A 15,840-nucleotide genomic window follows, 5' to 3' on the forward strand; every position below is an offset into this window, starting at 1 on the left:
TTTTTTTTCATGTAGGAGGGTTGAGTAATTGAAGATAAACCTGCAGCCAGTGCAGGTTTCTGTATAAATATTTTGTGTACTGTGTTCTTCCTCAGCATGTAAGTCAAAAGCAGGATGATTTCCTCCACGATAAATGTCAACTGATATACCTGTAAAGAAAAAGTAACAGTGTGTTCTACCTCTCAGCCAGAAGTTGAGACGTTTTTGCACAAGAACAACATTGAACATGAAGAGTTTGTTAATATTTATGAGACTGATCTCACGTGTATGTGTTTTTAGGAGCAGAACTAAGTAAGCCAAGAACGTTAACTGTTTTTTTACTCTATGATTTGGGATTTTATACAGTAAGTATAAAATCAACATAAGTATCAACTTTTCTAAGTTGATTTCAAGCAAATTTAGACTAAATTTTGCATGTTAAATATTTAGGTAGCATATTGAAACTGAAATTCCCAACTCTTTTCTTTCCACCTGAGCAACAACAAATTATGACATGGAGAGGAATAACACAGTAATCCACATGAGTTGTAATTAATATGATTTTAATAACAAAGATTGTCTTGCTTAATGTGTTGCATTTGGCATATATTTATACAATAAAATTTGGTGCTAGTAAGTGTCAAAATCCTAAGTAAGATTCTTCATATTCTTAACCAAGATAAATTACTATTACCATCTGCAAAAGGCAAGATGCAAGCCTTGAAGCAATACAAAATAGCACATGTAACAAAAGACTAATCTCATTAAAGACAAGCCTGAAGTCTTCTAAAATTTTCAATGGATTACATTACTTAAATAGTAAGTTTTCCCTTGCCACCTGCTCTATCATTGCAGTATTTGATGGTTTTTCTTCTTTTTTTTCAAGTGCAAAACTTGATGTCTGTTATTGTTGCAATTACAGTATACATAGTAGCTTATATACAGGTCAACACATACAGTAATATTTACAACAGTGCTGTCAGATTGCGCTATTCAGCTTCACAACTGCCTCATGAAAGAACTGCTGTGTGGTGATTTTTTTTGGGTTTCTGTGTGTGTCTGTGTGCATGAGAGGGAGAGAGAGAGGAAGACTTCCAAGGCAGAGCTGTGGCATCTATCTGTGTGCCAGAGGATGCATTATTTCTCTGTTGCACTGTTTGTCCTGTTGAAAATGGCATGCAGGAAAACATCTATGTGGAATTTGTACTTACATCAATTCAAAATATTCTCTGTTTACTATATCACTCCAGTTCTGCAAGCCGCTGTACAATACCGTCCAGCTCTCTCTTGTACTGCACCGTCTGTGTTATGGTCTTAATAGTATCTTTTCATTGTGGGGAAAAAAATGTGAAATACCTTTAAAACATTTTGCATCTCTGGTAGATGATGTTGCAAAGCCTAAACTTTTTGTGTCAAATATGTCTAGGCAATTCAGCATGTTTGGCAGTAACAAGTTCAGTAGTTAACTGTTTCTGCATGAAATAAAATTCCTACACTTAAATTATTTTGTTTTTCTTTTTTTTAACATCTTTCTTTCTCCAAACTATCTCCTGTTAGGATGGCATCTTCTTTCTCCAGTTTGCCATTCTGCATCCTAAGGGTGGAAAAAGCGATGGTTGTTTTGATGAGTTAGAAAAAATTCCATATTAGCATGTCTGGCTCAAACATTTAAAGGGTTTTGCAGTGTTACGCTGACTTTAACAGCAAGACCCAGCTTTCTCATAGATTTTGTCATAGTAGAAATTGAGCTGAATGTTTTACAATGACTTTGAGTTCCTGAGGTCTATTCATACATCAGCAAAGGAAAATTACCCAAAGCCATGTTTAATTAAGGATGAGTGAGAGAATTTCAATATCTCATGGTAAAAATGGGGGTATAATTAAAAAATGTCTTTGATCCTCCTAAATATGTTAGACAGTCACCATAAGGAAGTATGTGTTACGGTTACCTGCACATTCTTAAAACATCATGTTTTTATTAAGCCATGTCCTTTCCTTAGACTACCTTTAATTACGTATTTTAAAGAATATAAGTCCAAACTAAATTATACATGTGTTTACCTCAAAATGTATTTCCCCATTGGGATTTCAGTGCATGTCGTTCCACTATCTCATTTTGAACCTGACCTTGCTCCTCTGCTATGTTACTGCAGGACATTGAGTTTAGTGAGTGCAGCATTTGGAGCAAATGTGTATGTATCCTGAAGCAATGTGTAAAGACCATTGAAATGCCAGAAGACCTCACTAAGCTATGCAGCTGCAAAACGTGAAGTAATTACTCGTATTGTTTAAAGCTTGTTTTTCCTATTGATCCACTATGATGTACATGGTCCATTTGAGTTAAATAGATCAGATTTCCCTCCAGAAAACAATCCGTACAGTGTTTTTGTAGCTAGATTTTAGCCTTCAGTTCAGCCCCTGTTTGTCTCAGTATAGCTTTTCCACAAACTATTTGTGCTTTAAAATGTATTGAGTGTATATTGTAGTCCTTACTCTCCATTCCTTGAACTTGTTGCTGTCAACTGTGAGTGGGAGTATGAAAAACTTCCAATTTTGCAGTCAGAAAGTTTCTGACTGCATGTAAGGGGAGTCAGAATGTGGCCAGAGATGTTTAAAGTGATGATGATATTTTCAATAGCTTGAAAACTGTTACTGCATTTAAATCACAAAATGGTAAAGAGTACAGTTCAGATGAATACTCTAAACACATTTTCAAATAAAATTAGATGGATGTCACAGAATCACAGGATGTTGGGGGTTGGAAGGGAACTCCAAAGAGCAGGAACAAAAAGCAGGGCAAATCACTCAGAAAGGCATTCATACAGGTCTTGAAAGTCTCCAGAGAAGGAGACTCCACAACCTCTCTGGGGAGCCGTTCCAGTGCTCAGTAACCGTCACAGTAAAGAAGTTCTTCCTCTTCTTGAGGTGGAACTTCCTGTGCTCTAGTTTAAATCCACTGCCCCTCATCCTATCACAGGGCACAACAGAAAAGAGGTTGTCCCTGCCTTCTTGACGCCCAGCCCTCTTGTATTTATAGACACTAATTAGATCCCCCCTCAGTCTTCTTCTGTCTAGACTGAAAAGCCCCAGTTCTCTTAGGCTTTCCTCTGGCAGGTGTTCCAGTCCCTTAATCATCCCTTAATCATCCTTGTAGTCCTCCATTATTGGACTGTCTCCAGTAGGTCCCTATCACTCTTGAACTGGAGAGCCCAGAACTGGACACAGTACTCCAAGTGAGGTCTCACCAGGGCCGAGTAGAGGGGGAGGAGAACCTCTCTCGATCTGCTGGAGACACTCCTCTTAATATACCCCAAGATATCATTTGCCTTCTTGGCCACAAGGGCACATTATTGTCCCTTTGATAACTTGTTGTCTACCAGGACTCCAAGGTCCTTCTCCACAGAGCTGCTCTCTAGGAGATCACCTCCTAACCTGTACTGGTGCATTTTGTTGTTCCTTCCCAGGAGCAGGACTCTGCACTTGCTCTTGTTTAATCTTATTAGTTTCCTCTTTGCCCAGCTCTCCAGCCTGTCCAAATCTTGCAGAATGGCCGCACAGCCTATCCTCCCAGCTTCATGTCATCAGCAAACTTGCTGAGAACACACTTTGTCCTGTCATTAAGGTCGTTGATAAAGATGTTGAACAGGACTGGACCCAGCACTGATCCTGTGGGACTTCACTGGTTACAGGTCTCCAGTTGGACTATGCACCGTTGATCACCACTCTTTGAGCTCTATTTTGTAGCCAGTTCTTAATCCACCTCACTGTCCGTTCTTTTATCCCATACTTCCTGAGCTTGCCCACGAGGATGTTATGGGAGACAGTGTCAAAAGCCTTGCTAAGGTCAAGGTAGACTACATCCACTGGTCTCCCTGCCTCTATCCATTCAGTCACAACATCGTAAAAGGCTATCAGATCAGTCAAGCGTGATCTCCCCTTGGTAAATCCTGCTGAATACTCCTGATAACCTTCTTCTCTTCCATGTGCTTAGAGATGACCTCAAAAATAAGCTGCTCCACCATTTTTCTAGGAATGGAGGTGAGGCTGACTTGGTCTGTAGTTTCCTGGATCTTCCTTCTTGCCCTTTTGAAGACTGGAGTGACATTGGCTATGTGTTTTAACTCAAGTGTGTAAATGTGATATTTTCTAAACATAGAGTTATGAATATTGAGTTATTAAACATCCTTTTCAGCATTCTTGAGTGCTAACTTGAGGCTGTTTATTTTAGCAAAAACAGGTTGGCCGCTCACCTGGGCTAAGCAGTATAGAACACCAGCAAGAGATCACTAAATTAAAGGCAGACCTGGAAAAGAAAAGTGTATTCTATGAAGAGGAATTATCTAAACGTGAAATAATGCATGCTAATGAAGTAAAAAGTCTGAAGAAAGAACTGCGGGATGCAGAGAGCCAGCAGCTTGCCCTCAAGAAGGAGATCATGATTTTGAAAGACAAGCTAGAGAAAACCAGAAGAGAAAAGTGAGTACTATATGGAATTTACCTTTAAGCTCAAAATCTGTTTCAGGTCTCCTAGTATTTTTGCAAATGTACTATCACATCCTAAATAGTAGTGCAGAGAGGGGCATTTTAGCTGAGGTAGTGCCAGGGTTGGAAATAGTCACCTTTAAAAATAGAACAAAAATATCCACATTCCTGTACTGAAACAGTTAATTTTGCACCAGAATTCTTGCAGTGGTTGACCATTCCAAGATATGTAACTTGAGTTGCAGCTTATGTTGCAGTTTAACATAGTTTTTTTGACATTTTTTGTGTTTGATATATCAATCTTTTCATACAAAACTAATGTGTCAGAGATCAGCTATTGCTTACATTCCTGCCAACACAGGAACAGACACCTAACAGTGACTAAGGTTAATCCATGCTAGGTTCCATTCAATGTTAACATCAGTCATCAGACTACAGTAGGTATAAGCTGCTTTATGGTAATTTGTCAGAGACCTGGTTTTTGCTCTCCCACGTGGTGGAGCTTGTAACTGGCCTTCAGAATGTTCCTTGAGGCATTCAGCAAGTTTTTTTGTTGGATGGTGTAGTAATATAAATAATAATAAATTACATGTGTTGACTTTCATTCATAAAAAATTCAGAACACTTTGTAGATAGAATCATAGATGCTTCTTTCTGCTGCTATAGTAAGATGGTATATTAGAAAAGCCATGGAGAAGTTTCAGCTGGAAGTTTAGCCAAACTGTAACAAGTCCTTATAAATAAGTACTAAAGAAATTATTTTTCAAAAAGCTTGTACAAATAGAGGTGGAAACACTTTTTCTCTGGTAAATTATTTCCAGAGGGGGAAGTAGATCATACAGCCTAGAATGCAGTGAATGAACTGTTTTTTTCCTGGAATACATCTATTCATAGGCTGGACTTACTTACACAGTAGTTTGCTGCTTTGTTCTAGGTTGAGAGATAAAACTTGCATCAGCAGTGTGTTTTCATTGTACCATGACATAATGGTCTTGCTGACCATTGCTGAGTTACAAATTCACAAAAAGGCTATCCTGTCTTGTAATAAATAAAATTGATAGTATATTACCCTTTTAATGCCATGTCAGTCCAAAAGTGTCTTGGAAAGAGGAATAATCAATAAAGAATCATTAATAACTCTTCCCACAGGCTAAACTGTTGCTAAATACCATGCCTCCAAACACTGACCAGACCAATACCACATGAGTATTTTATCAGAACTATTCTGATGTTGTATAGCTACAAAATTCTGACTAGATATCCATCTAGTGAAATAACAAATGGCCTAACGATGTTGATCTGCTTCATGCTACCTAGTTCATAAACATTATTGCAATTTAGTTTCTCCCATAATTAAACAAAGAACCAGATGCAAATCTAAAATGAGTGCTGAAGTAACTGTGTTTTTGTATGTATTTCAAATGTTGTTGTAAGAGAACATTTTAAAGCAGAGGAGTGTCACATAACCAGAATCTAATATTTGGTTCTTAATGCGAAGACTTCAGCATCATGTAAAGCCAGGTGTACACAGAAACACTGAGTGATTAATGAAGACCTGATTTATAATGAGTTTTGTTAAACAAATTTTCAGAATCTCATGCAAATATTATGGCTGCACATAAATGTAGAAGTCCACTGTTCAAGGTGTGCTACGGATCGACTTCTGGGGTAGTTCAGGGATTTAGAAGGGAAGTTTAAATAGTAGGAATGGAAGAATTGCTGATGCTCCCCGATTCTCAGTATTTGTAGTTTTTCTTAAGAGAACATGGATTTTTTTTGTTTCTGCTTATGCATACTGTTTCTAGTTGTTGTAATCAGGCAAGCAAAGCATTTTGTGAGTCTGCCAGTGTAGAAGTTTTCAATGTAAATGTTGAAAAGGAAGCATCTGGAGGCTTTATGCTGAAATGAGTGGAATTATTTCAACAATAGGCTTGGGGTGGTTGTATTACTGAAGTATGTGTATAGAGTTTGGGGAAAAATTTAGTAGCCTAAAAATAATCTTCAGTGCTTATTAATAAATAAAAAAAGCTTTGATAAGAGGATGTGGTTGCATTACTTCTTAAGGGCTATAGTATAGAGGGAATTATGTAGGTTATTCTAAGCAAAGGTCAATTAGACCTTGGTCGAAGTCTGTGTGTGTTTTTTATGTAACTTGAATGTTGGCTTGGATTTAATTTTTTACTATAGAAGAGAAACTACCTTTCTGTACGAAATGAGCACCCTTTGCTGAAGTCTGATAAACTGCATGCTATTAAAATTGGGAATGGAGGAACACAGTATCAGGCCATTGATCTATGTAACACAATATTTAATTTCTTAGAATTGTCGTTGTGAAAAACTTCCAAAGAAGTTGTAAGAAACTGTGTAAAATAAATGATGTTTGTAGAAGTTTCTCTTAAGTTTCATAGTTCTTTAATGATAGAACTATGAAGCAGAGCTTTATAAAACAGCATTAGAGGTCTTGGAGCAAGTCCAGAGAAGGGACATGAAGATGATCCGAGGGCTGTAGCACCTCTCCTGTAAGGACAGGCTGAGAGAGTTGGGGCTGTTCAACCTGGAGAATAATAAATTCCAAGGAGATCTTATAGCAGCCTTCCAGTATCTGGAGGGGACCTACAGGAAAGCTGGGGAGGAACATTTTACCAGGGTATGTAGTGATACTATGAAGGGTAATGGTTTTAAGCTGGAAGAGGTTAGATTTAGGTTAGACGTTAGGAAGAAATTCTTTACTGTTAGGGTGGTGAGACACTGGAACAGGTTGCCCAGGGAGGTTGTGGATGCCCTCTCCCTGGAGGTGTTCAAGCTCAGGGGGGACAGGGCTTTGTGCAATCTGGTCTAGAGGAAGGTATCCCTGCCCTTGCAGGAGGATTGGAACTAGATGATCTTCTAGGTCCCTTCCAACCCAAACCATTCTATAATTCTATGATCTGCTGGGTTTAAATTGTGTAATATAAAGAAGTCAGGGGGCTGGTGTTTGCTTCAGGTCTACTTGTCTTCATTTCAAAGCAGTAAGAGAGAATATTTCTTCACTTTGTACAGCTACAATAAAGAGCTGGAATGAAAAGTGATACAATAAAGCTGTATTTCACATGGCTTGCCTGTGGTTTCCTACAGTTATTTTACTGATAAAAAGAAAGCTGGATCATATATGATTTCTTAAATTGAAGCATGGATACATACCTAAATTTTGGGTGAGAGAAAAAGCTTAATGGGAGAGGAAGACACCAGGTTTCAAAGCAAATGTATTATTTTGATTGTACTGGCTGTCCAAGTTATGCCTATGTAATGTGTCACAGTTCTGTGGTTTTCTGTATTGATATTGGGATATGATAGATTATACCTACAGTCTGCAAATATGTTGGACTCTTTGGCATTTTTGGCTGCTTTGAACCTTAAAACTCTAAAAGAATAGATTTTATACAAATACAGAATAAAAATCCCTAAACAAAACCATAGAAACTGAATAAAAGAAATAATTAGTTTAAAAATAGTTTGCCCTACTGCCTGAGAAGTCAGCTTTGAATCTATGCCTTGCAAACAGAAGCACAACCTGTTATTAATTCCCCTGACAGCCAGTGCTTTAATCTCTTCCTGCCTTTTCCCTAGACTGCTCATCATATGCATGGAATCTGTTGATACAGTAAAGGAGTGGAAAATGAGTGGTGGTGAATTTAAAACTTGGCATTTAAACAATACTGGTAGTATGTTACTTTGCTAGGATGTAGTGTTGGGTTTCAAAGGATGCCTAGCAACATAGAATTTCACCATGAGTCTAACATGCTGTACTAGATTTCAAAGAGTGGTTTAAGCACTAAGTGAATTTCAAATCAGGAATAGGAAATTCAAACCAGCATTACTCTTAACTGTGTTCACTGTAACCACTGACACTTCTCATCTTTTAAGGATGTTCTCTTAGTTTGGCAGAGCTGTAGCAGTTCTGCATCTCAGAAAAAAGACAGGGAAGTATTGTTTTTTTTGTTGCAAAATGTAAAATTCTGATCAGTATCCAGAAAAAAAAAAAAAGTTGCAATGCTCAAGACAAGATTTCCCCTGAATTTTATTTCTACAGAGTTAACCTTTCATACTGTATATTTTCTCAAACTTTTTAGGGCTGGACAGTGATATTTCTGAGTGGTATTTACTGTATCTGTGGTATTTATAGTATAGTTCCATCAACCTACTAATAAACTTTGTGCCAGTTACCTAAATAATTGGTGAAACAGTGAATACAAAATGCAAATGTAATGAGTCTCAAAAGAGTGGATGTGAGGTGGGAGTTGCAGATCTAAAGTGTTGGCATACATCATTTCAAATTAATTACTTTTTTTTTGCAAATAGAGCAGCTTCATTTATTTTCAGGTTCTCATATTCAGTGTGCAAGATCAAAGTTGATGTTAAGCGAATCAACCAGGAGTTGTCATCTACTGAATGACATTTGCAAGAGAAGGGAAGGTTTGGGGGAAACAGCTACTTTGAAACTCTTCCTCAGAAAGAATGCTCCACACCTGTAGAATCTGGTGATATTAGGAGTGTGTAGTATAGGTTATCCATTCACTTTCTTCTGCTATTAATGAACAGTTCAAGTGTGTCTTCTGGCTGTTACCAACTGACCATAACCCATATAAGCTTTTCTCATCAGAGACCTAGGACCAAAAGCTCTAATTTAGTGTTTGTACATTTCTGGTTTTATATGCGGTCATTTTTGCCTGTCCTTTTGTGTGAAACTTGGAATTACAGAAATGTCTAAGTTAAAAGGATGTTTCTGTGAGCTGAGGATTTAACCTGAGTGTCATAAAATTTTGAGATGTACTTCAGTCTGGAGAATTACAGCTGCTCAGTGTTTGAAGGATTCATCTAAACAATAAAATATATATAAGTGGATTCATAAGCATTAGCTTAGTGGAGCTCTATTAATTCCATACTGCAGGAAAGTTCATTGTCTGATGATAAAATTCAACAGGTTGTCTTGTAGTCCTGAGGTGCTAGTATTATACATTACTTGCTTAGTTTTAATAGGCAGTGGTATTACTGGCAGTACTTTCAGTTAGTGTGTGCATTGACCTTTATGTATTTAAATGAATAGTATGATGAGTTTTAGAATAGAAAACTTCCTAATTCTACTTAATTTTATTTCTTAGCCAAAGTGAAAGAGAGGAATTTGAAACAGAGTTCAAACAGAAGTGTGAACGAGAGAAGATACTGCTAACAGAGGAAAACAAAAAACTTTCCAATGAACTCGATAAGGTAGGTCCTGAGTTTATAACTGTTGTGTGCTATGTAGAAATTAGACAGTTTAGAGCTGTATTGCTTATTATTAACTCTTAATTGATAGCAGACATTAATATTACACAAAAAATGGTGATTAATATTTGATTTGAGTGTAGAATATCTACATGCATCTGAACTTGAGAATGTGTGCACACATATATATATATATATGCATGTACATCTATTTTTGTACAAATTGAGTTAGATAGTCTTAAAGTTTGGTAGGATTAATATTAGATAATACCTTAAGCAAAAAAAAAAATCCTCAGTGTATGACCCAAATATTAAAATACATAATTATGTGCTTAGAGTATATTTGTGTATCAATTACTATGAAATAGCAGAGCCCCTCCTACCCTTTGAGATTAAGATAATTAAGATTACTTTAAAATATGAAAAAGTACAAGTGTAAAGGCATATTAATTGAAGTGTGTGGAGCAAGAATTAAATATGTTTAATGCATTTAAATTACCTCTTTATTGTTCGTCTTGCCAAACTTGCTTATTCTTTTTGTAATGCATTAGGTTTTCTAAAAATATGATGAAAGTACAGTGTTCTTCAAAGTAAGCATGTTTGCATGTCAGTGTTCAAATTAATGTATATTTTCATACCAGTATAAGACTCATACTATAGATGCCTATTTCTAGGCTTAGTCCAAGAACAGTAAGAGACTAGTCACGTTGATAGATTTTATGCTTGGTCTCTCTTTTTTTTAATTTATTTTTTTGAATGTGGTTACCTTTGTATTTTTCTTGTCAAATGGCAGGTATATATAAGTCATAAGCCCATTTAAATTGTAAATATGGAATGAAGTACTAATATTACAAGTAAAAAGCAGAATAGATTTAAAACTCATATGTTTTTAATAATTTTGATGTGTTAATATATTTCAGTACTAAAAACACCTTTCACGAGATTCATTCTCTGAAGCAGTCCTTCTAATAAAGTCTGCCTGATCTGTGATCCCTGTTTGATTTTTTTTAATAGTCATTTAGCATAATGAAGGGTTAGTTCCCAATACCACCTCAGGTTAGCTACGGTTTTTGTCTTGCAGAATGGGCATGTATGAGTGACAGCTGTGTGAATGCAAAAAGTTAATTGCTAGGTATAACATATTGTACTTACAGATGTGCATTTAAATGTATTTTCCCTATCTACAAGTAAGTAAAATGAAAAATACAGGACTGTGAGACACCCAGAGAATCTGACTCAAGCCTATATCTTTTAAGCCTGTCACCCTCCATGGACAGGTTTGGCAGCTTTATCTGAGCTGTAACAATTTTTGTGCCCTTGCTTTGCTCTATTAATGTAGTTTATTCTATGTAGAACATTCCACACCTGTATGGTGCAAAGCAGAACCCTTCTAAGAATCAGAGAGGTTTTTGGAGACTAATTCTCAGGAAACTAATTACATTTTTAGAGTAAAAATATAGCTCTAGTCCTAAAAAAATGGCCTTTTAGTACAGCAAAGATCATACATGAGAAGAGATGCTGGCTTCTGTTGTTACATGGTGTTTATTGTAATGGGTAGTACCAGTATTTAAAGCAGCTGCACAGTATGGTAGGGGGGAACACATGGCTTTGACTTTGCACAGAGATGGGTCACAGCAGGTTATAGTTTTAACAAGTTGTTTAATTCTCATTCAGCTCACCACCATGTTTGAGAGGCTGAGTATGAGTAACCGGCAGCTGGAAGAAGAGATGAGAGATCTGGCTGATAAAAAGGAGTCCGTGGCCCACTGGGAGGCCCAAATTACTGAGATCATCCAATGGTGAATACTCTGCTCTAATGTCATTGCAGAACCCCTCAGTATGTGGTAGAGCTGTTACTGAGATTTTGCACTTTCATATGGCACTTTGGTGAAATCTGACACCTATCTTGGATTCTGCTCTATTCTTCCTTGAGATTTTAATAATACCCAAATCTGGAAAACTGTGTTCCTCCTTAAAAGTAAAAGTGTCTTGGCAGATACGACTTTTCATGGCCATTGGGTGTGGCTTGTGGCTTTGGAAGAATGCTGGAAGGAGTCATGTGCTGAGCTCACTCCTCCAAGGAGAAACAAGCCTGGGAAAAGCAGTGTCTGAGAGTATTTGTGACTGGGCGTTAATTTCCTTCATCTGCTTAGCATGTGGCAGAATGAAACAAATGCAGAGCAACTTTTGTGTGATTTTTTTATATGGAAGACATTTGAGACTATCACAAAGCCAGTCAAGTGATGTGTTGAGAGAGTTCACTCTCCCCCTCTAGTCGGAACTGGTGAGGCCAGACCTGGAATACTACGTCCAGTTCTAGGCTCCCCAATCTAAGAGGGAAGGGGAGCTACTAGAGAGAGGAGAGGGAACTACTACAGAGTCCAGCAGAGGGCAACAAAGATGACTGGAGGATTGGAGCATCTCTCTTATAAAGAAAGGCTGAGGGAGCTGGGACTCTTTAGCCTGGAGAAGAGAAGGCTGACAGGGAGACCTTATTAATGCCTGTAAGTATCTAAAGGGTAGGTGCAGGGAGGATGGAGCCAGGCTCTCTTTAGCAGTTCCTAGTGACAGGACAAGGGGCCAGGGGCACAAGCTGAAACGTAGGAAATTCCATTTAAGTATGAGAAAAAACTTGTAAATATGAGGGTGAGAGAGCACTGGAACAGGCTGCCCAGGAAAGTTGTGGAGTCCCCTTCTCTGGAGATATTCAAAACCTGCCTTGATGCAGTCCTGAGTAATGTGTTCCCTGGGATCTTGCTTTAGCAGGGAAGTTGGACTAGATGATCTCTAGAGGTCCCTTCCAACTCTTGACAATTCTGTGATTCTAATAATACTGTTGGTAAATAATGACACTATGTTTCTAAAGTTTTCTGTCCAATTCTAATAAATTAAGGAAACAGAAAAGACTCAAGTAGAACATATTAGAAGGAAAAAGATGGTTTTATCTAGATGGCTGTTATTTTTCCTCTCCATGCCTGCTTCTTTCCTCTCCCCTTTTATGGTCCATTGCAGTGTTTAGCATCTGCAAAAACAGCTGGCATTCAGGCATTTAAAAATATTTTTATATTTATTCTGGGAAGGTTTAATTACCATATACTAATCTTTTTTTTTGTATACTACTTGATTGTTATTTTTCCCATCTCGTGGTAGTGAAAAAATCAGATTTGTTGTGTCAAAGCAAAAATGGGAAGCATTTGTTTTGATGGAACCTAATTTGATATTGTAACACCAGTATCATTTTGTCATCCAAATACAGGTAAGTTTGCTTTTGAATATAGCCATGTGACTCCTTGAGCCGTAAAAAGGGCTGTCCTCTGGGTTTCTGGAATTGTTTTAAACAGCATTTGTTACATGAAGTTATGTAATGCCCATCTGTGTTATGTCCATAGTGTCTCAAGACATTGTATTCATAGCAGAGGATAAAAAATTTAAAGGGTTCTTTTTGTATGTTCCTTTCAATCTTGCCTGCATCACAGAAATTTAAAAAAACCAAACCCACAAACAAACACAAAAGTTGTTTAAATGAACAGTAAATTTCTAGTCAATCAGAAATGCTTCCTTGGAAAAAAGGTCAAGGTAACAAGAGACACAAGTCTGTTATTTCACATTCCATATGTTTTTTTAAGGTAATACTTATATATTTAATGCACCAAGATAACCAAACCCCATTTTTCAGATTTAATTGTGAAAGCACTCATAAAACTTGGCAGTACTGGAAAAAGACAGATCAGCATTAGTTGTGGATTGTTTTACTTAACACTATGTAAAAATGTGCCAGCAGCCATTAACAATTTTCCAATTTCTGAGAGTGCTTAATATTTTAAGATGTGCTACTGATGTAGTTCAGGTATGTGATAAAGCATCTTGCATGTATTAGAGATGTCACTGGGGGGTAGCAGACGTTTGGGATTGGGTTTTTTTTAATCTCTAAAGATAATGAAAGAAACATCAGGTACATGCAAGACTAACTTTCTGAGTGAAAGATACCATTTTACTGATCCCTTATGATAATACAGTGTCTTTTGAAAAGCATGGAACTAAAAATTAAATAATTATGGGAAAAGAATAAGAAGTAGAGGTACTGTGGGCAAACATTAAGGAGATTAAAAAAAAAAACAACCTGGCCTGATTCCAGTTTTTAATCACAGTATACATCTCAATTTTCTCTCCATACTTCTCTCTACTTATGTAAATTTTTTTTCAGCTATGTGAGGCCAATCTTGGCTCACACTTTTTTACCATGTTTAGATTTTCCATGTGTTAGCTGCGTAATCTGGTAATGTCCATCTGCTGTCCTTAGAATTTGGCACTGTATTTCAAAAGCAGGTCTTTCTCTAGAAAGTTTTTGTGGAACATGGAGTGCTTTATCAAGTATTTAAACATCTATAATAATGCTGAACATTTTTAAAGGAGAAAAAAAAGAACAACAGTTTTGAAGAAAACAAATCTTAATCAGTCACAGGTCTGTGTTTTTCTCAGAAGAACATGCAGTTTAAATCCATACCTGTCTACCTCTTCAGTATGACAGGACAATGCCTTGGAGCTAACAAAGTAGGGTAGAACTTGTAGGCTCCCTCTTCAAAACGAACAGATTTTTCACATGGTAGTACTTAATATATATTTTGGGTACATATTTTCCACCTCTGAGAAGTGTGTTTTACCTGCCATCTTCGTTTTGTACCATGATTCATGAAGGATAGGAGCCAGTAGATGAAATGGGTTACTGGTTTTGTGAATTATTTTTTCAGCTGTCTGTTCAAGGGATTTGTATTAGCCCTGTTTCAAGTAACACAAGCCTAAGTAGTCCCTTAGTTCCCTTAAGTGCTTTACCATCTCATAGCTATCTTTCTCAGGAAATCTGCCCTACTCTTTGAGTCCACATAAAAGTGTCACTTTCTTCACAAGTCCTTGGCTCTCCTGAATTACTGTTTCTTTCAGATTTTATAACTTGCAAGTGATTTTAGTGGCCTATCACATTCCCCATAGCCTTTCCCTGCTTTCTTACTGGGCTCTCTTGCGTCTTGTTTACAGCAAATATACAAAAGCCTTTTTGTTTTTGCTGTTACTGCCCCAAGATGCCATAAATCAGTCAAAATATAAACTCTTGAATCAAACTTCTATTGCAGATTCTTATGTGGTAGCAATAGACCCTCCTAGGTTGTTCAGCCTTAATGGAGCTGTTATATTGACATATTTGTATTAGCCAAATCACTTTTTTATTATATTTATTTATATTTTTATATTATTAAATATATTTAGCCAAATCACAATTTCCTTGACAAAGGTAAGAAATACGCTATGAATTTTCCTATGGGAGATAGGAAAGAGATTCATTGCATAGGAGGTTAATGTAGTCACTCTAAAAAGGAATCTTTTAAATAGCTGCAGTACTGTATTTCTGCTCTGTTGCAGAAAGGAGGTTGATGGAAAAAATCTTGGTAGTGATTCCCAGAGAACTTGGCAAGAATCTTAATCGTTTCTCTTGGGGAGGGATTTGTCCAACCTAGTTTTAGAAGTCCTAAGGTACACAGCTCAAATGAACCCCATAACTAGTATGGTAGAAGTCTGTCATTCTCCCCACTGACTGAAAAGGAAGCCTAGATAATTAGTTCAAATGAAGAATTCTGTATTGTAAAATATGTTTGTTTATATGGATGGGCTAACTGCTACCTAATTTACCTATAGAGTGAACATTAGGCTTAGATTCAGCTGGCCAGTTGATCTTTCCAATTAACTCTACTATGGTTGATGTAGTCAATCTCATAGAAAAAAAACCCAAACAAACCCAAACAAGAAAACCAAACCTTCCTGCCATAAATCAAACTTTAAAAACCCCAAAGCTTTTTCTTTAAATCTAGTTGCTCTCAGAAGAAGGCACCCACAAATTGCATAACAGGCTTAACAAAAATTCTGGGGAAATTCAACTGTAAGAAATTCAAAACATGAAAAATTCCGGTATGTGTTGTGTTTGAGGTAATAATAATCTGAGGATAATTATCAATAAAGAAGAAATTCTGGAAGGCAAAGGGAAATTTCACGCTTTGGGAGAAGAGTGAAATGTTGAAAATATTTAGAGAAATAGTTAAAATAAATAAATGTTGTTGGAGAGGGCAGGGGGGAAAAAAAGTCATTATGTTG

General features: G+C 36.9%; 1 protein-coding gene across 16 annotated transcripts in view; it reads left to right on the forward strand.

Moving 5' to 3' along the window:
* CDC42BPA (CDC42 binding protein kinase alpha) overlaps positions 1 to 15,840 on the forward strand; it is a 195,505-nt gene that overhangs the window by 124,189 nt on the left and 55,476 nt on the right. For all 16 annotated transcript variants that reach the window (XM_051614474.1, XM_051614479.1, XM_051614484.1 and 13 more), the window contains exons 16-18: positions 4,208 to 4,455; positions 9,600 to 9,705; positions 11,377 to 11,501. In XM_051614474.1, coding sequence (XP_051470434.1) covers positions 4,208 to 4,455; positions 9,600 to 9,705; positions 11,377 to 11,501 — 479 coding nt within the window. The remainder of the gene's footprint in view (positions 1 to 4,207; positions 4,456 to 9,599; positions 9,706 to 11,376; positions 11,502 to 15,840) is intronic.

Source organism: Apus apus, chromosome 3 (genome assembly GCF_020740795.1).
Source record: "Apus apus isolate bApuApu2 chromosome 3, bApuApu2.pri.cur, whole genome shotgun sequence".
Lineage (NCBI taxonomy): Eukaryota > Metazoa > Chordata > Aves > Apodiformes > Apodidae > Apus > Apus apus.